Here is a 20,408-nt window from a genome sequence, read left to right as displayed (position 1 = left end):
TGTTTGTTTCCCAAGGATTATCTTGATTTGTTTGGGGTTTTTTGGGGTTCCTTGGGGTTTATTTCGAGTATTTTGGGGTTATTTGGCGTCACGGGGGTTCAAAAAATCTGGGAATGTGTCTGCTGCAAAAATTGGGAATTTTTCCTTAAAAATCCAAGACTTTTTCCCCAAAAAATGGGGTTTGTTCCGTAAAAAATGCTGGGCATTTCCCAGCCAATAGTGACGTGCCCCGCTCCAAACCATCCAATCACCACGCTTCATCTCCCAAATTAATGAATCACAGCGCAGCCCGCCCCAAACCAACCAATCACTGCACGCCTCCCCTCAGCTACTCCCACCTCTCTTAAGCTGAACCAACCAATCACCGCGTGTCTCCCCTTTGTAACTCCCGCCTTCTTTGCCTCTATCAAACCAATCACCACACGCCTCCCCTCGGCAAAGCCTGCCTCTTCCGCCCATCTACTGTCAATCACCGCGCCCTCTACGAAACCAACCAATCACCGGCCAACTCCCCTCAGAAACTCCCACCCTCCTCGTTCCGCTCCAGCCAATCAGACCCGAGCATGAAGCAGCGCCCCCTGACCCCAGGGCCGGGCATGGAGCGGGCGCCTCCTCCCCCCTCGCCGCCCCCCGGGACCCCCTCAGGGACCCCCGGGAGCCGCCTCGGGCTCGGGCAGGTCCTGCGGGAGGTGCTGGAGAGAGCGGGGGAGGCGCTGGGAGAGGACGGGGAGCTCCGGGAGCTGCTGAGGAGGCGCAGGGACAGGTGAGGGGTCCTGGAGGGGTCGTGAGGGGAATTTGGGGAGGGGTCTTGAGGAGGTTTGGGGGGGATTTGGGGAGGGTGTGGGGGAAATTGAGGGGGTTTTAGCGGGGTCTGGGGGTGCTGGGGGAGCTTTTGGGGGGAATTTGGGGAGGGGTCCTCAGGGGGTGTCACGATCCGTCCTCCTGGACGGGTTTCGTGATGGTTCGTGGATTTGATCTCAGGGTGCAAAAAGAACCAACACAGTACAAGGGGGTTTGCAATGATAATCGAAACAAATGCACCTTTATTGAATGAGCACAGCAAAATGCGATAGAGGGATTAAGGGAGAGAAAAAGATGGGGGAAGAGAGAGAGACAAAATAGAGAGAGAAAGAGAGAGGGGATAGAGCTACCAAATGTAGAGACGAAGTCCTTTGGTCCAGTCCAGTCGAGGATCTGCCTGTTATGTCGGAGAGATCTCAAAGTCTCTCGCTAACTCAGAGCTTTTTATTATGATAACTCTATTGGAAATTGCGAGGGGGCGATACAGATACAATAAGGAATAGATGTAACAGGTAGTCCATGCTCTCAGCAGTAAGCGAGAGCCATTGTCTTCTTGGTGCAGCGGTCACAACCTGCAGGCAAACATCTCGCTTTGGTCAGCTTGCCTCCCCCACACACCTGCCCCGGGCTGGGGGTTTCAGTCCCAGTCCTTGGAAGGAGCAGAGGGGCCTTTTCACATGGGGGTTCCATGTCTCAGTCCTTGATGGAGAGGCTCCTTCCATCTCAGTCTGTCTGTCCCGGTGGTTGTAGAACAGGTGAGGGTCTTCTGTGGGGGGACCACCTGAAACTCAGGAGAAGTCCAGCCAGGCCGAGAGGTGGGACAGCTCCCAAGGCTGTTGTTGCACAAAGGGCACGGTGCCCCTTCTTCTCATCGGGCTCAGTGTAACACACAGCAAACAACACGTGTGAGAACAATAACTTTGCTCTGTGCTCTCAGGTCTCAGGCACATGACTTTGTCCCTTGGAGCCAGAGATTTCAGGCAGGGGGGTCTTCTCTTCAGTGGTCCCCCAATGACGATCGTGAGGCAGATGAGGGAAAATTCGGACAGACTCTCACACGACCCCGTGACTCACGATTGTCTTTTATTATATTTAAATATAAACAATATTTAAATGGTTAAAACCAGTCACAAATAATCGAAAGCAAAAGCAATCAACACATATTAATACAAGCATTAACTTTACAAAATTATTTTCTAAAACAATTCACTAAAAATTGAACGTAATTTCCACAAAATCATAAATGGAAATCAAGGATTATTCCAAAACACATAGGCGTCATTCCTAATTGCCTTGTGTCAGATGTCATGGGGATGTGCACGTTGTAGAGGACATCAGTCAAGTTGTGTGCATTAACTATAGATGTCAATCTTGTCAGCTGTTCCTTGCTCCAATTAATAATGAATAGGACTGCTGATAAAATAAAACCAAACAGAATTAGTATCAAAAGGATAACAATGGGATGACACTGTTCAGGACACCCGTGTGTCCTAGGGTGACGTTACGATGCTTGTATCCCATTCATATGTTCTGTGCCTTTAAGACTGTCTCTGTAGTGTGAAAGTTTTGTTTGGGTTTTTCTTATCAAGGACACTGAGTCGGGGCAGTGCATAGTTCTGCTTTCGCCTTTTTGCTTTGCTCTCTCTCTCTCTCTGGCTCTTACTTCTGCTTCACTTCTGCTTGCTTTTGCTCCTGCTCATTGCTATTTTAGCTAAACAGTCCAAATTCCTTTCTGGACTGTTTCTCCTTTCCTTTTTTCAACCTTCTCAAACCTGCTCCAGACTGGGACCTGGGAACACCGAGAGTTTGCACCTTGTGGCTGCAGCAGCTGCCCCAGCGCCGGAGGGACTGAGAACAGAGCAACCACCCCCGAGAGAGACTTTCTGAATTTGTCACTTTTTTCAGAGCGGTGCCATCCAGTATTGTTCATTCTGTGTGCTGGGGGTGCTGTGCCTGTTAAATAAACAGGTTCTTTCCACTTCTCTCTGAGGAATCCTCCCCAAACCGGTTGGGGGGAGGGGCCGTGTGGGTTTGCTTTCTGGAGGGGCCCCTTTTGGAGATTCTCTACCAGATTTGCCCTAAACTGGGAAAAAATCTGCCCAATATGTGGGGCTCGAGAGAGCAGAAAAACCCTGTTTTGAGTGCATTTTGGTTGCCATTACTCTGTGTTTGTATAAAGCAGTTAATAGCCATGCTTTATGAATTCATAATGTCTGTTGGGGTGAAAGCTTGCATGCATTTCTGGTCCCTAGGGTTTTTTGAGATCTTAATACCTCCATGGTCCCTAGGTTTATTTTCTTATCCAGAAATAGCTTTAGTATTGTCCCTAATATGTAGTTTTTATAGCAGAGGGGCAGTGACCAGAATAGCTATCCTGCTGGGCTTGGTGGTAATGATGTGTAAAAAGTTTATAAACATGCTAGGGTCTGCTCCAGGTATGAATGGTTCATGGCTGTGGTTATGCATCCAGTTTGTTAGAGGAGGAGCGGCAGGGGATCAGGCATTTCAGCCTTTGCTTTCCTTCTTCTCCTATGAATCTGTTGCATCACTATTGAAGGATGTTGAGTTTCCCCTGAACGTTAAAGAGACCATCTTTCTGGTATTCAATGTGGTAACCTTCCTCTATACAGTCTGCTGCTTCTCTAGAATGAGGGCTGAGATTTCTAGACGGGCTGATGAGACCCCTGACTCAGGAGTAGACCCCGGTGTGGAAAATCCTAAGTGGTGTGGGAAATGGGAGGATATGGGCCAAATCCTGAAGGAATTCTCTGACCATATAGTCTGGGATTTTCCCCATGAGCAAATTCAGAACCCAGCTGAGGTGGGGAGATATCTGAAAGAGAAGTACCAGGATGAGCCTAAGGAGAGGAAGGTCATTGCAGTGAGCTGGGCCCTGGCATATGCTTATCGCACACTGCTAGATAGTGTCGGGCAGCAGACAGAGGCAGGGGGGCAGGGAGATAAATCAGCAGCTGTCCCGGTGACTCAGGCTGCAGCCAACAGCCCAGGCTCGAAGCCAGCAGCTAAACCCATGGCTGTTGCTACCAGCACTAGAAGTGGGAAATGCACAGCCAAGACCAATCGACCAGTGGATGATGAGGATGATGATGATGATGAAGGAGAAGGAACCTCGATGCCTCCTGACATAAAATCAGGAGTCAAAGCAGCAGGTGCAAGATCAGATGCCAATATTGAGTCCTTTTCCCCGAAGGACCTTCGTGGCTTAAGGAAGGATTACATGTGGGGACGGAGTCTGTTTCTATTGCTGGTGTGACAGGGGGATCACAGGATTTTACTTTGGTGGAAGCTGATGTGAGCCTGACTGGAAATGAGTCGAAGAAACACCCTATTGTGACTGGCCCAGAGGCCCCATGCATTTTAGGTATAGACTTCCTCCAAAGTGGCAATTTCAAAGACCCAAAAGGACTCAGATGGGCATTTGGAATAGCTGCTGTAGAGACAGAGGGTGTCAAGCAGTTGAACAGCTTGCCTGGACTGTCAGAAAACGCATGTGCAGTAGGACTTCTGAAGGGAGAAGAGCAACAGGTGCCAATTGCCGCTTCCACAGTGCATCGACGACAGTATAGAACCACTCGAGATGCTGTGATCCCCATCCATAAGATGATCCGAGAGCTGGAGAGCCAAGGGGTGGTCAGCAAGACCCACTCACCCTTCAACAGCCCCATTTGGCCTGTGCGAAAATCTGAAGGAGAATGGAGATTGACTGTGGACTGTTGTGCATTGAATGAAGTGACTCCACCACTGAGTGCTGACGTGCCGGACATATTAGAGCTCCAGTACGAGCTTGAGTCCAAGGCAGTGAAGTGCTTTGCCACTACAGACATTGCCAATGCATTTTTCTCCATTCCTCTGGCAGCAGAATGCAGGCCTCAGTTTGCCTTCACATGGAGGGGAGTGCAGTACACCTGGAACCGATTGCCCCAGGGGTGGAAGCACAGCCCCACCATCTGCCACGGACTGATCCAGACTGCACTGGAAAAGGGTGAGGCTCCAGAACAGCTGCAGTATATTGATGACATCATTGTGTGGGGGAACACAGCTGCGGAAGTATTTGAGAAAGGGAAGGAAATCATCCAGATCCTCCTGGGAGCTGGTTTGGCCATTAAAAAGTCAAGGTAAAGGGACCAGCTCGTGAGATTCAGTTCCTGGGAGTGAAGTGGCAAGATGGACGGCATCAGATTCCTACAGATGTCATCAAGATCACAGCAATGTCTCCACCCACCAATAAGAAAGAGACACAAGCTTTCCTGGGTGCCATAGGTTTTTGGAGGATGCATATTCCTGAGTACAGCCAGATCGTGAGCCCTCTCTACCTGGTCACCTGCAAGAAGAACACTTTCCAGTGGGGCCCTGAGCAGCAACAAGCCTTTGTCCAGATCAAGCAGGAGATTGCTCATGCAGCAGCCCTTGGCCCAGTCAGGACCAGATGTGACGAACATGCTCTACTCTGCAGCCGGGAACCATGGCTTGTCCTGGAGCTTTTGGCAGAAGGTGCCTGAGGAGACTCGGGGTCCACCATTGGGATTTTGGAGTCGAAGCTACAGAGGTTCGGAAGCCAACTACACTACCACAGTGAAGGAAATCTTGGCTGCCTATGAAGGAGTCCAGGCTGCCTCGGAGGTAATAGGTACTGAAGCACAACTCCTCCTGGCACCCTGACTACCAGTGCTGGGGTGGATGTTCAAAGGCAAAGTTCCTTCCGCTCACCATGCCACCAGTGCTACATGGAGCAAGTGGATTGCTCTCATCACTCAACGTGCCCCTACAGGTAAACTGAATTGCCCAGGGATTTTGGAGGTAATTACAAATTGGCCCAAAGGTGAAAATTTTGGTGTCACAGATGAAGAGGAACAAGAACCAGTGACACGGGCTGAAGAGGCTCCTCCCTATAACCAATTGCCCCCAGAGGAAACACGCTATGCTCTTTTCACTGACGGTTCCTGTTGCATCATAGGGATGAACCGGAAGTGGAAAGCAGCCGTATGCAGCCCCACACGACAGGTGGCACAAGCTACCGAAGGAGAAGGTGGGTCACGTCAATTTGCTGAACTCAAAGCTGTTCAGCTGGCCATGGACATTGCTGAGAGAGAGAAGTGGCCAAAGCTCTACCTCTACACTGATTCATGGATGGTAGCCAATGCTCTGTGGGGATGGCTGGAGAGGTGGAAAAAGGCTAACTGGCAACGTAGAGGAAAACCAATTTGGGCTGCTGATGAGTGGAAAGACATTGCTCCCAGGGTAGGGAGGCTACCTGTGGAAGTCCCCCATGTAGATGCCCATGTACCCAAGAATAGGGCCAATGAGGAACACCAAAACAATGAGCAGGTAGACCAAGCTGCAAAGATAAGGGTATCCAAAATGGACCTAGATTGGGAACATAAAGGAGAGTTATTCCTAGCTCGATGGGCCCATGATGCTTCAGGCCACCAGGGCAGAGATGCCACCTATAAGTGGGCACGAGACCGAGGGGTGGATCTAAACATGGACAGTATTTCACAGGTTATCCATGACTGTGAGACGTGTGCTGCCATCAAGCAGGCCAAGCGAGTGAAGCCCTCTGGTATGGTGGGCGGTGGTCCAAGTACAAGTATGGGGAGGCCTGGCAGATTGACTGCATCACACTGCCCCAGACACGCCAGGGCAAGCGCTACGTGCTGACCATGGTGGAGGCCACCACTGGATGGCTGGAAACCTACCCTGTGCCTCATGCTATGGCTCGGAGCACCATCCTGGGCCTTGAAAAGCAAGTTCTGTGGAGACATGGCACCCCTGAGAGGATTGAGTCAGACAATGGGACTCATTTCAAGAACAGCCTTATCAACACCTGGGCTAGGGAACATGGCATTGAGTGGGTGTACAATATCCCCTACCATGCACCAGCTGCAGGAAAAGTGGAGAGGTACAATGGACGACTAAAAACTCAGTTGAAAGCTTTGGGTGGGGGATCTTTCAAAAATTGGGAGCAGCATTTAGCAAAGGCCACCTGGTTAGTTAACACCCGAGGTTCCACCAGCCGAGCAGGTCCTGCCCAGTCTGTCCCTGAATGTAATAGAAGGAGACAAAGTCCCAGTGGTACATATCAGAGGTTTGTTATGGAAGACTGTGTGGATCAATTCTGCCTCGAGTACAGGCAAACCCATTCGTGGGGTTGTCTTTGCTCAGGGACCAGGTTGCATGTGGTGGATAATGCAAAGAGATGGAACAACACGATGTGTACCTCAGGGAGATCTGATTGTGGGGTAAGAATGATATGCAATATCACTGTTCATTTGATGTTACTGCCATTGTCTGTACATTAAACCATACAGACATGAGATAGAAGGAAATGTGTAAGTGTTGAATGTCTGGGCAAGTGGAAGATGGAGAAGGAAATGTGTAAGTGTCGAAGGTCTGAGCAAGTGATAGATGGAGTTTTAAGTGAGTAAAGTGAAAAGGGGGAATCCTGCAGCTCTGTAATATAGGGCCTGGATTCAGTGGTCCAGTGTGGGGATGTGATGAAGGCATGATGGGTATTGCTTGTAAATTTTGGGGGAACAGATGGAAATTTTGTATGAATAATGCATGATGTGTGGTAGTATGTTGATGATATGGGGATAAGGGGTGGAATGTCCTGGGGTGACGTTATGATGCTTCTATCTCCATTCATCTGTTCTGTGCCTTTAAGACCGGCTCTGAAGAGTGGGAGTTTTGTTTGGGTTTCTCTTATCAGGGACACAGAGAGGGGCAGTACATAGGGCTGTTTTCACTTCTTGATTTCGGCTTGCTGCTTTGCTTGCTCTCTTTTCTGCTCTCGCTTCTGCTCTGCTTTGGCTTCTGCTTATTAGCTAGTTCTAGCTAAACAGTCCACATCCCTTCCTGGACTGTTTCTCGTCTCCTGTTTCTGTGACCATCTCGAACCTGCTCTGGACTGGGACCCGGGAACACCGAAGGTTTGGCTGCAGCAGCTGCCCCAGCACTGGAGGGATTGAGAACAGAGCAACCACCCCTGAAAGAGACTTTCTGATTTTGTCATCTTTCTCAGAGTGGTGTCATCATCCGAACCAGTTGGAGGGGAGGGGCCGTGTGGGTTTCGCTTTCTGGAGGGGCCCTCCTTTGCAGATTCTTTAACAAACTTGCCCTAAACCAGGACAACAGGAAAGGCAGTTTCTGCTGGAGCAGGAGGCTCTGCCTGCAATGGGCTCCAACAACTCCAGCAAGGCCATGCTGACTTCAAAATTGCTTCCTAGAGCACTATATTCTAATAATTGTTATAGCTCCTGAAATGTGGAGTAAATAACTGTGCTGGTGATCTTTCCATCTGATCATGATCAGAATAAGCCAGAGACATATTTATATAAATTCATCTGGTATTCTATCATGAATCCTGCAGGACAAATTCTGTTAGTCGAATACCACCTGTTCAATCTTTTACACATTTGACAAATTCTGGGGCTGAGATTGGATCCAGCAACTCCCAGTCTCCTCTCTTTGAAGGAATTTTAGAAGTCTAGGGGTCCTGCAAAGGTTTGAGGATCCATGGAGGCTGTTGGGTGTCATTTCATCAACCTCATGTCTCAGAAGGAGTTTCTCCAATTAAGAAATGAGGCTTTTGCCTGAAGCTCCCACTGTGCCCATGACAGAAACCCCTGTGAGTGTCTGGGACATCCTGGCTCTTTGGGAGCCTGGGGACTCCTGGGATGTCACCGTGGAACCCCTGTGAGTGCCTGTTCAAGATGGGTGCCTTTGCAGCACAAGGTCCCCTCGGATGTCACCACGGAATGGCTGTGACTGCCTCTCACCACAGGGCTCTTTAACATCCACAGAAAGCCCTGGGAGGTGTCCATGGGGCCCCTGTCTCTGCCTGTGGCATTCCAGCTCTGGAACAGCCTGGGGACTCTTGGAAAGTTCCCATGGAACCTCTCTGAGGGCCTGTGACAAATCTGATCCTTAGCAGGCAACCATCACCAGGACCCTGTTGCTATGGTCAGTTTCCATGGTAACCATCACCAGGACCCCTGTTGCTATGGTCAGTTTCCATGGCAGCTCCATGGAGACCCCATGCCGGTGTGGTTGCCATGGACACCAGCTCAGGCCTGCAGCCACAGCCCGTTGCCATGGCAACCATTGGCAGTCCCATCCCCAGGCTCATGGGATCCCAGAACCACAGAATTGGCTGAGCTGGGAGGGACCCATCAGGATCCTCCAGTCCAGCTGCTGGCCCTGCACAGGACACCCCAACAATGCCAGCCTGGGCCTGGCAGCGCTGTCCAAATGCTGCTGCAGCTCAGAGAGCCCTGGAGCTGGGACCCTTCCCTGGGGAGCCTGGGCAGGGCCCCAGCAGCCTCTGGGCAAAAACCTTTTCCTGACATCCAACCTGAGCCTGCCCCGACTCAGCTGCAGCCGTTCCCTCCACTCCTGTCTCTGGGCACCAGAGGGAAGAGGTTCCCACAGCCCCAGCCAGGGACCCGCTCCCAAGGCTGTTGCCATGGCCATCAGGGCTGGGACCAGCTGGGATGCTCAGTTTCCGGGGCCCAGGATTCAGGAATGGGATTCCCCAATTTCCTGCTCCTGCTAAAACTGCACTGCCCTTGCTGCTCTCCCGCCTCCCATGGAAAGCACAAAAGGCAAAGATCCTGGGCTGGGATAAGAACAATTTACTGAGAACACCAACGAGATAAGGAACAAACGAAAACAGAAACAATATTGATAACAGAAGGGACTGTTTACAGGAAAAACTACAACACAACTTTCTGGGTCTTCCTGGCCACAATTTCCCCTTCCTGGAAATTTCATCCTTCTCCTCAGGGAGAGAGAGAGTCCATTTCGTGCCCCTGGGAATGACCTGATGTGGGAGTGAATGTAATGACAGGGCCATGGCCAGACCTTCCTGTTTTTCCATCCCACATCATGTCATTGGCAGGGACAGGAAAAGGTAAAGGTGTCTTCCCAGCATGGATCATGGGAACATGGATCATCAGGGCTCTTCCCAACATGGATACTCCAATGATTAGAGTTGGGGCAGTGCACAAAATCCTCCTGCACTTGGGGCATTGGAGGCCTTCCCTTTCCAGTGCCTCCGTTGGCGACTGGTCAAGTGAGAGCTCTGGGTGAAGCTCTTCCCACACTGCGGACACTCGTAGGGCCTCTCCCCAGTGTGGATGCGCCGGTGCCTGATGAGAGTGGAGTTGTGCTTGAAGCCCTTCCCGCACTCAGGGCAGCGGAAGGGCCGCTCATCCGTGTGAATCCGCTCATGCAGGAGGAGATTGGAGCTGGTGTGAAACCTCTACCCACAGGTTGGGCACTCGTAGGGCCTCTCCCCAGTGTGGATGCGTTGGTGCCTGATGAGTTCTGACCTGCAGCTGCAGCCCTTCCCACACTCCCCACACTCGTAGGGCCATTCCCCAGTGTGGATGTGTTGGTGGCGGATCAGGGTGCTGCTCTGCCTGAAGCTCTTCCCACACTCCAAGCACTTGTAGCGCTTCTCTCCATCATGAAGCTGCTCATGGACCACCAGCTCTGAGCTCTGGCTGAAGCTCTGTCCACCTTCCTGGCTCAGGAAGGGTCTTTCCTCCTCAGAGCACCCTGGGCTGCGTTTGCAGCCCCTCTTCCTATGGAATCTCTGGGGAGTTTCCTTCCCATTGGATTCCTGTGCCCTGGAGTCACTCATAACAGCCTCTTTCACAAGGTTCTGCTGTGGGGATTTGTCCTCTCTGGTCCCAATCCTCAGCTTATTCTCGGGGGGAGAAAAGACAAGGAGAGGATGGGATTTGCCTCCGTGCCACAGGGAAGGGGAAGGAGATCCCCCCAGTGAATCCCCGGTAGGATGGTGTTGGCAGCAGGGTTGTCCTGCAGCCAGGGGCTGTGCTGGGCTGGGAGACGGAGCAGAAGAGAGGGGGAAAGGGGCACTGACTTACTCCTCACCTGCCTGGGTGTCCTGGGGCATCTTCCTCTTCCTCGCAGTCTCTCCCTCCATCTGGCTAAGTTTTAGGAACGGGAAATTCTGTTTTGGGAGGAAAACAAGAAATGAGCACACTAAATTTTGCACCGGATTGAAGGCAAAAGAGGGGGAGAGTCTAAGTCAGAATTCCAATTCAAAAACAAAATTAGGATCAGGGCAATGATACAGAAACACTGCCTTAAACTCACAGAGTCAGGATATAACCTGACACCCTGTTGGTCAGGGTGGTGGCAGCCGTCCCAATAAATGGTGGCTGTAGTCCTGTTGGAGTGATGAATGCGATTCTGTCCAAGAAGTGATGCTGTAGAAGGGTCTGGTCTTCCTCTGGAGGTCCAGTGGTGGTTTTGGAGCTCTTGTCCTCTGTTAATCCAGTAGGCAAGCTGCTCCTGGTTATAGCAAGGCTCAGCTTATATCCAGGTAGGAATGCTTGGTTCCTCCCCCTGGGCGGAGCATCCCACAATGGGATGATGGAATTTTATCAGTCCTGCAGTGACACTCAATGGCCCATTCACAGAAGATATCTCCCCTGGAGGGTGTTATCAGGGCTGAGTCATGGAAGAGATAAAGAACACTGCCCCACCTGTTTATAGCAGTTGATGAAGGTGGGGATTGAAAACATGCATTTGGTTACATCTTGCATGGCAACCTGAAACAGTGGGGTAATCCCTGCTCAGGGGGTGAACACCACCCCCCTTACCCAAACTGGCTCAGGTGTAAAACCCCCACTCTGGGAAGGCCACACACACAGGGGACAATGTCACACTTGCTCTGCTCCAGGGGAGGTCTCTGTCCCTCTGACTCCCTTGCTCTCCCCCTTTTCTCTTTCTTTCCATCTCTCTCTCTACCTCACATTTACTGTTCAATAAAATCCACCTTGGATTTGGTCTTTTTAGCATCTTAATTGCGGCAGAGGAATCTCTCCAACAATTTTCTTAACTAGATTGCGACATTATTTTTCCGTAGTGGGTTCAGGGCACTGTTGTCTGACCCCAAGTGCATTTGACAACAGGATGGTTCCCTCCAAGGAGGAGGTTGTGGTTCTCTCTGGAGGAACTCTTGGAAACTTGGACACAGCTTCCTCTGAACAACTTATGGGAGAACTGATGAGGAAATTGGCTGTTGTAGGTGGCCAGTGAAAAAGAAAATATTTTGTTGTCCTTCCTTGAAAAGTTTGTTAAAATCACTGGAGGAAAGGGAAGAAATGATACCAGTGAGACTGACAAGGTTCATTCACCCCATGGTGAGGAACACAAGGCTGCTATAAATCCCACAAAAAGCCCAGCTCAAGTAGCTAAATTCCCAAATAACTCTGGAATTCACAGGCTTGCGTTCTTTGCCAAATGTGAGAATCATTATTCCTCTACATCCCTGTCACCTTTGTGACAGCTACACAGAGTTTCCCCTTCCTTTTAATAATCTGTATTGGGCCTAATTTCTGCTTTTCTTTTATTGGAACCTGCCAGCAGCTGAGCTGGAGCTGTGCAGGAACCAATGAAACGTGGAATTGCCACAGAATTTCTTCTATTGTCAGTTAATTCCTGTTTGGGATTTGTTTGCATTTCCATCACATGTGACTCTCGGGAAAATCAAATATTCATCAAAGTATTTTATGTAGGATTAAGTTTGATTTCTGCCTAGTTTATTTTGTCCAGTGCCCTGGGGATGCTCAAGGGGTCTCTGTGCCTCGCACCCTGGAGGACGCTCAGGAGGAATTTGTTGTGATTGTCCCTGTCCCTGTCACCCCAGGCCATTCCCGAGGGGGTCTCCATCATTCTCACCCCAGGGAATGCCTGGGGGGTCTCCCTCCCTCTCACCCCTGTGCCAGGGGGTGCTCGGGAGTCTCTGTCCCCTCACCCTGGGGGATGCTCGGGGGGTCTCCATCCCTCTGGCCTCAGGCAATGCCTGTGAAGGGCTGGGGACCAGGGGCTCTGTGTCCCTCTCACCACTGAGGGTGCTCGGGGCTGGGGGGGCTCTCCGACCTTCTCACACCTGGGGAGGCCGGGGGGGGTCTCTGTCCCTCTCAGTCCTGCTGTGACCCCACCCAAACATCATCGGGGTCACAGGGACAGAGACACCCCCAAACCCCCAGAAGGGCTGAACCTGGATTTGGTTTGGGGCTGAGGATTTAGGAAAGGGCTGGAATTGGGGCTGGGCTTGGAGTTGGGGCTGAGATTTGGATTAGAGCTGGGATTGAGGTTAAGGCTAGACATGGGATTGGCTTTTGGGCTGCTGTTGGGATTCTGTCTGGGGTAGACGAGTCAGGCACTGGGATGAGAATAGTGAAAACAGAACTGTGAGTGTGTCTAAACATGGAGTGAGACTGAGACCAGGGTCAGGGTCAGGTTTGGGACTGAGCTCACCCAGAGTGGGACAGAGGGGATGTCACTGCAGGATGTCCCTGGCATCATCCCAGCCCTCCTCAGGCACCTCCAAACATGAGGGGCAGCTGGGTACCCCAAGATCCAGGTGCTCCCACACTGCCCCTCCATACCAGGCGAGCATTCCCTGAGGGCAGCCCTGACTGTGACCTTTGGGGCTCTGGGATCAGCCCTCACATCCCTGTGGGAGCAGCTGCAGAAAGTACGAGAGATTTTCCCCCCTCTTTCTGGAGGAAGGGTGAAGCCCGGCTGCCCTTTTCTTCTGGTGCCTCCTCCTCTCCTCAGCTGAGGATGTCAAACTCCCCAGGAGCAGGAAAATCCCCATTCCCTCTTTCCTTGTGGCTGCAGCCTGGAACATCCACCCAGAGTTAAGGACTTTTTGACAGCCCTGCTGAATGACACTGGGATGAGATTTGTGAGAAGGGGAAGAAATTGTATTTTGATAGTAACTAAAAGATGCAAAATTATTCCTTTCTGTTATATTCCTTTTCAGTCAGTTCTGGTCTGTTTTCAGAGTGCCACATTCTCAGCTGATTGTGTTTGTGCCCTCCTTTCTCTCCTGCCTCTCTTCCCCTGCTCTGTTTCTCTCTCAGGGTCTCCCTTGACCCAGGGCAGCTCACACCAAAGACCGTGCCCGGATTTAATTCCCAATTCAGGAGCTACAGCAGCCATGGGTGAAGTTAGGAAGGCTGGCAGTGAAATGCCACTGTAAGATCTTGCTCCACTTGGCTTTTGGCTCCTTCTTGACAGCTTTGCCCTCAAGGGCAGGAACATCTTTTAATAGCTGAGAACTGGAATTCCAGACCCTGGCAGTGTGTGCCGTGGATCCCAGAGGGGCATTCCCGAGGCTCCCAGGGTGCTGCTCCTGCCGTGCCTCCCAAGGAGCTTCTCTCCCAAGGGAAGAAGATCCAGCAGCTCTGTGGGCTCCCAGAGCACACAGCAAAGGTGGCGTGGATGGACATTTTCCAGCACCTTCCCCTCTGGAAGCAGAGGGAGGGAGGAAATAGAAGCGAGTCCTGGAAGGACTGGGGTGGGAAGGGACCCTGTCCATGGATTACGACCCCGCGAGGGAGAGACGCCTCCGCCCCAGTGAAGGAGCGAATGAGAGCGTGGGAAAGCAACGGACGATTCAAACCACGTTCAATAACGTGGACTGAACGGAACAAGAAATGGGGAGGAGAAAGGGAGAGAAAGAAATCGGGAAAAGGCTCCCGCCTGGACTCCGCAGCTCCGAGGAACACCCGCAGGGCGTAGCGCCTTTTACAATTCCAGCCAATCAGAGAACGCGGTAAACAATTTTCAGCCAACCAGAGCTTTTCTCGCCGATGACTCACCGGTTGCCAGGCGGGCCCGCAGAGCCCAGCGGCCCCGGAGCGGAATTTGTGGCTCGGGCCGGGGGACGGATCCGCCCCGGGGGGGTCCCCGAGCCCCCTGCCCAGCCCTGGGGCCGATCGGGGGCTCCCCCACCCAGCAGCCGGTGCTGCGGGGCCGCGGGGCAGAGCGGTGGGAAAGGGCGGTCCGGACTGGGAGCGGAGGAAATGCGGGAGGAAGAGGAGGGAGAGGAGGAGCAGGAGCAAGAGCGGGAGAATCGCGGCGCTCGCAGCGCCCGCACGCCGAGCCTGCAGCACCCCCTGCCCCGGGAGCATCGCCCCCAGCCCCGAGCCGCAGGGGAGGGCGGAGGCCGAGCTCGCCCCGTCTCCAGCCAGGGGTCTCCGGGAGGATTTTTTGGAGAGTGTTCGGAGCCGGCAGATCCCGGACTCGAGCCCCGGATATCTCCGGGCTCCCTAAGAGGAGCTTTTTCGGGGAGAAAAGAGCCGCGATCGCCCTTCGGGAGGGTCCCGGGGGGTCCACGTGGAGATGGCCCGGTACTGACGGGGCGGGACATTGGTTTTGGGGATCCCCGTGAGAGCCGGGGCTGTGGAACGGGGGACCCCCGGGGCGGGGAGAGGGGAAGGGGCGATACCGGAGCTGGGGGACCCCCGGCAGCCCGGAGATGAGGCGGGGACGGGACCCCCTGACCCTGACAGGGGTGTCCTGGGGTGACTTCATGATGCCCGTACCCCCATCGGTCTGTTTAGCCCAGAAATGAGTTCTGCACCTTTAAGGCTGGTTCTGAGAGCGAAGGGAGGAGGAAGAAGCTGCAGTTTGTTTTCAGAAACTGCACTCACTCCTCTACATTCCGGCTGCTGGATGGACAGACAGCAGGAAAGAGCACTCCTTTGCTTTTAATCAGTTTTTAGGTCTCTGAGGCAGAGAAGTTCCCTGGACTTTGATTTTTCTTTTTCTTTGGAGCTGTTTAAACCTGCTCTGGACTGAACAACCAGAACACCACCGGCAGGTCCCGCCTGAGGGCCACCGGGATGGACTTGGGCCGAGGCATTTCCAGCGCTGGATGGACTGATAAGAGACTGATAAGTGACTGATAATAGACTGATAAGAGACTGATAAGGCACTGATAAGACTCTGAGTGCCTGGAGCTACAACCAAAGAAGGGACTTGCGGAGTTTGTCATCTATTTTGGAGCAGCAGGAGGTTTTATTGCTTAATATTGTTCAACTTTTGTGCTGGTGAATGCTTTGCCTGTAAAAAAAAGTTTTTTTAGACTTTTCTTTCCGGAAATATTTTCCCGGACTGGCTGAGGGTGGGGCTGCTGAATCGGCATTCTAGAGGAAACTCCTTTTGGAGGGTTTCAACCAAATTGGACCTAAACCAGGACAGGGTGGTGGAAAGAAGGGGGAACCTCAAGTTACTGGATTGAGGGGAGGCTGGAGAGGGGGACCTTGGGACCCCAGAACCTCCCAGAATCCATAAGCAGGACCCTGGAGAAGAGGGATCCCCAGGACCGATGGAATCCCCACCAGCCCTGAGATGGGGGACCAACCATAACCCAAGAGGGATGAGACTGGAAATGGGAAACTCCTGGTGGCTTTTTTTTATTCACTCTTGATTTTTGGACATCAGGTGTCTTCTAGAAATGGACGTGGATGGGAGGAATCCCCAACACAAGGCATTCACACCTTGTTTTTCTCCAAACCAGGATTTTCCCCAAACCTTCCCGCTGTGACATCCCCCCTGTCCCGCTCTGGGTGAGCTCAATCCCAAACCTGACCCTGATCCTGGTCTCAGACTCACTCCATGTATAGACACACTCACAGTTCTGTATTATTCTCATCCCAGTCCCAAACTCATCTATCCCAGCCCCAGCCCTAAAGCCAATCCCATGTCTAGCCTTAACCCCAATCCCAACTCTAATCCAAATCTCAGTCCCAACTCCAAACCCAGCCCCAATTCCAGCCCCTTCCTAAATCCTCAGCCCCAAACCAAATTCCAGGTTCAGCACTTCTGGGGGTTTGCGGGTGTCTCTGTCCCTCTGACTCTGATGATGTTTGGGTGGGGTCACAGCAGGGCTGAGAGGGACAGAGAGCCCCCCGGCCTCCCCAGGTGTGAGAAGGTGGGAGAGCCCCCCCAGCCCCGAGCAGCCTCAGCGGTGAGAGGGACACAGAGCCCCTGGTCCCCAGCCCTGCACAGGCATTGCCTGAGGCCAGAGGGATGGAGACCCCCCGAGCATCCCCCAGGGTGAGGGGACAGAGACCCCCGAGCATCCCCTGGGCTGAGAGGGACAGAGACTGCCCCGAGCACCCCCTGGCACAGGGGTGAGAGGGAGGGAGACCCCCCAGGCATTTCCTGGGTGAGAATGATGGAGACCCCCTGGGGAACGGCCTGGTGTGAGAGGGACAGGAAACCCCCCCCCCAAACCCCTCCCAACCATCCCCCAGGGCGAGAGGCACAGAGACCTCCTGAGAATCCTCTGAGCACTGGAAAAAATAAACTAGGCATCAATCAAACTTGACTCTGCAAAATCACTTTGAAGAATATTTGCTCTTCCCACAAGTAACTTGGAATGAAAGCGCAAACAAATCCCAAACATGAATAAACTGATAATCCAAGCAGTGATGAGGCAAATCCAATTTTCATTGCTTCCTGCACAGCTCCAGCTCAGCTGCTGGCAGGTTCCGATAAAAGGAAAGTGGAAATTTGGCCCAATACAGACTATTAAAAGGAAGGGAAAGCTCTGTGTAGCAGTCACAAAGGTAACAAAGGGATAAAAAAGAAAAATGATTGTCACATTTGGTAAAGCCCCCAATCCTGGGAATTCAGGACTTATTCGGAAATTTATCTACTTGAGCTGGGTTTCTTCTGGGACTTTTAGCTGCCTTGCATTCCTCACTGTGGGGTGATTGAACCTTGTCAGTCTCACTGGTAAGATTTGCTCCATTTCCTCCTGTGATTTTAACAACTTTATAAGGAAGGACGACAAATTATTTTCTTTACACTGGCCACCCATAAAAGCCCTTTTCCTCATCATTTCTCCCATAAAGAAATAAAGCGTTTATAAGCTCCATAAGCTTACCAGGAGGAAGGAGGGACGGTGTCCAAGTTTCCAAGAGTTCTTCCAGAAAGAGCCACAACCTCCTGAGTGGAGGGAATCATGCTGTTGTCAAAGGCACTTGGGATCAGAGAACAGTGCCCTGAACTCACTGTGCATAAACAATATGGCAATTTGGTTAAGAAAATTGTTACAGAGATGCCTCTGCCCCAATTAAGGTGCTAACACAACCAAATCCAAAGTGGATCTTATTGAACAGCAAATGTGAGGTAGAGAGAAATGGAAAGAAAGAGAAAAATGAGTGACAAGGGACAGAGACCTCCCATGGAGCAGGGCAAGTGTGACATCATCCCATGTGTGTGTGGCATTCCCTGGGTGGGGGTTTTACACCTGAGCCAGTTTGGGTTGGGGGGGTGGTGTTCACCCCCTGAGCAGGGATTACCCCACTGCTATAAACAGGTGGGGCAGTGTTCTTTATCTCTTCCATGACTCAGCCCTGATAACACCCTCCAGGGGAGATATCTTCTCTGAATGGGCCATTGAGTGTCACTGCTGGGCGGATAAAATTCCATCATCCCATTGTGGGATGCTCCGCCCAAGGGGAGGATCCAAGCATTCCTGCCTGGATATAAGCTGAGCCTTGCTACAACCAGGAGCATCTTGCCTACTGGATTCCCAGAGGACAAGAGCTCCATAACCACCACTCGACCTTCATAGGAAGACCAGATCCTTCTCCAGGATCACTGCTCTGACAGAACCATGTTCATCTCTCCAACAGGACTACAGCCACCATTTATTGGGACGGCTGCCACCACCCTGACCAACAGGGTGTCAGGTTATATCCTGACTCTGTGAGTTTAAGGCAGTTTTTCTGTATCATTGCCTTGATCTTCATTTTGGTTTTGAATTGCAATTTTGGTTTAGACCCTCCCCAGGTTTGCCTTCAAACCAGTACAAAACTCAATGTGCTCATCCTTTGTTATTCTCCCAAAACAGGATTTCCCATCCCCAAACCATTGCCAGATGGAAAAGGAGGCTGTGAGGAACAGGAAGGATCCCCGGGACACCCAGGCAGGTGAGAAGGAAGTCAGTGCCCCTTTCCTCCTCTCTCCTGCTCCATCTCCCAGCCCATCATGGCCCCCGGCTGCAGGACAACCCTGCTGCCAACGCCGTCCTGCTGGGGATGCACTGGGGGATCTCCTTCCCCTTCCCTCTGGCACGGAGGAAAATCCCATCCTGTCCTTGTCTTTCCTCCCCTAGACAAGAAGCTGAGGACTGGGACCAGAGAGGATAAATCCCCACAGCAGAACCTTGTGAAAGAGGCTGTTATGAGTGACTCCAGGGCACAGGAATCCAATGGGAAGGAAACTCCCCAGAGATTCCATAGGAAGAGGGGCTGCAAACGCAGCCCAGGGTGCTCTGAGGAGGAAAGACCCTTCCTGAGCCAGGAAGGTGAACAGAGCTTCAGACAGAGCTCAGAGCTGGTGGCCCATGAGCAGCTTCATGATGGAGAGAAGCGCTACAAGTGCTTGGAGTGTGGGAAGAGCTTCAGGCAGAGCAGCACCCTGATCCGCCACCAGATGATCCATACCAGGGAATGGCCCTACGAGTGTGGGGAATGTGGGAAGGGCTTCAGCTACAGGTCAGAACTCATCAGGCATCAATGCATCGACACTGGGGAGAGGCCCTACGAGTGCCCAACCTGTGGGAAGAGGTTTCAGAGCAGCTCCAATCTCCTCCTGCATGAGCGGATTCACACGGATGAGCGGCCCTTCTGCTGCCCTGATTGTGGGAAGGGCTTCAAGCAAAACTCCCACCTCATCACCCACCAACGCATCCACACCGGGGAGAGGCCTTACGAGTGTTCCCAGTGTGGGAAGAGCTTCACCGATAGTTCTAACATGACAAAACACCAACGGAGGTGCCACTAAGGGAAGCCCTGCGAGTGCCCCAGCTGCAGGAGGAGCTTTGTGAACTGCTCCAGCTTCATCCCCAATGGAGGTCTAACGTTGGGAAGAGCGCAGGTGATCTATGTTTCCTACGATCCATGTGATCCATGCTGGGAAGACAACTGCCCCAATACCTTCCCCTGTTGATGACATAGTGAAGAACTGAAGAACATGAGGGTCTTTCCATGGCCCTGTCATTACATTCACTCTCACCTCAGGTTATTACCAGGGGCAGGAAAGGGACTCTCTCTCCCTGAGAAGAAGGGTGTCCTTTCCAGGTGGGGGAAATATGTTGCTGGGAAGAGCCAGGCAGTTGTGTTTTAGTTTTATCTGTAAACAGTTTTATTTATCCCTTCTGTGATCAATAGTTTTTCTGTTCCATTTGTTCCTTATCTCGTTGCTGTTCCCAATAAATTGTTCTTATCCCAGCCTAGGATCTTTGCCTTTTGTGCTTTCCATGGGAGGCGGGAGGGCAGTGAGGGCAGAGTGGTTTTAGCAGGAGCAGGAAATTGGGGAATCCCATTCCTGAACCCCGGCCCGTGAAAACCGAGCATCCCAGCTGGTCCCAGCCCTGATGGCCATGGCAACAGCCTTGGGAGCGGGTCCCTGGCTGGGGCTGTGGGAACCTCTTCCCTCTGGTGCCCAGGGACACGAGTGGAGGGAACGGCTGCAGCTGAGTCGGGGCAGGCTCAGGTTGGATGTCAGGAAAAGGTTTTTGGCCAGAGGCTGCTGGGGCCCTGCCCAGGCTCCCCAGGGAAGGGTCCCAGCTCCAGGGCTCTCTGAGCTGCAGCAGCGTTTAGACAGCGCTGCCAGGCCCAGGCGGGCACTGTTGGGGTGTCCTGTGCAGGGCCAGCAGTTGGACTGGAGGATCCTGATGGGTCCCTCCCAGCTCAGCCAATTCTGTGGTTCTGGGATCCCATGAAGCTGGGGATGGT

General features: G+C 52.2%; 1 protein-coding gene and 1 pseudogene across 1 annotated transcript in view; one reads left to right on the top strand and one right to left on the bottom strand.

Moving 5' to 3' along the window:
* Window positions 1-19,901, top strand: part of LOC141729628 (uncharacterized) — a 30,655-nt gene extending 10,754 nt beyond the window's left edge. Inside the window, exons 2-3 of the mRNA XM_074544340.1 lie at window positions 18,521-18,599; window positions 18,785-19,901. Of these exons, the coding sequence (XP_074400441.1) occupies window positions 18,548-18,599; window positions 18,785-19,455 (723 nt within the window). The 5' untranslated portion in view covers window positions 18,521-18,547 and the 3' untranslated portion in view covers window positions 19,456-19,901. The remainder of the gene's footprint in view (window positions 1-18,520; window positions 18,600-18,784) is intronic.
* LOC141729532 (uncharacterized) lies at window positions 9,809-10,468 on the bottom strand (annotated as a pseudogene).
* Window positions 19,902-20,408: the final 507 nt, after the last annotated feature.

This window comes from Zonotrichia albicollis, chromosome 7, assembly GCF_047830755.1.
Source record: "Zonotrichia albicollis isolate bZonAlb1 chromosome 7, bZonAlb1.hap1, whole genome shotgun sequence".
Lineage (NCBI taxonomy): Eukaryota > Metazoa > Chordata > Aves > Passeriformes > Passerellidae > Zonotrichia > Zonotrichia albicollis.
The sequence above is the reverse complement of the archived record's forward strand: the minus strand, read 5'-3'. Positions and strand labels throughout refer to the sequence as shown.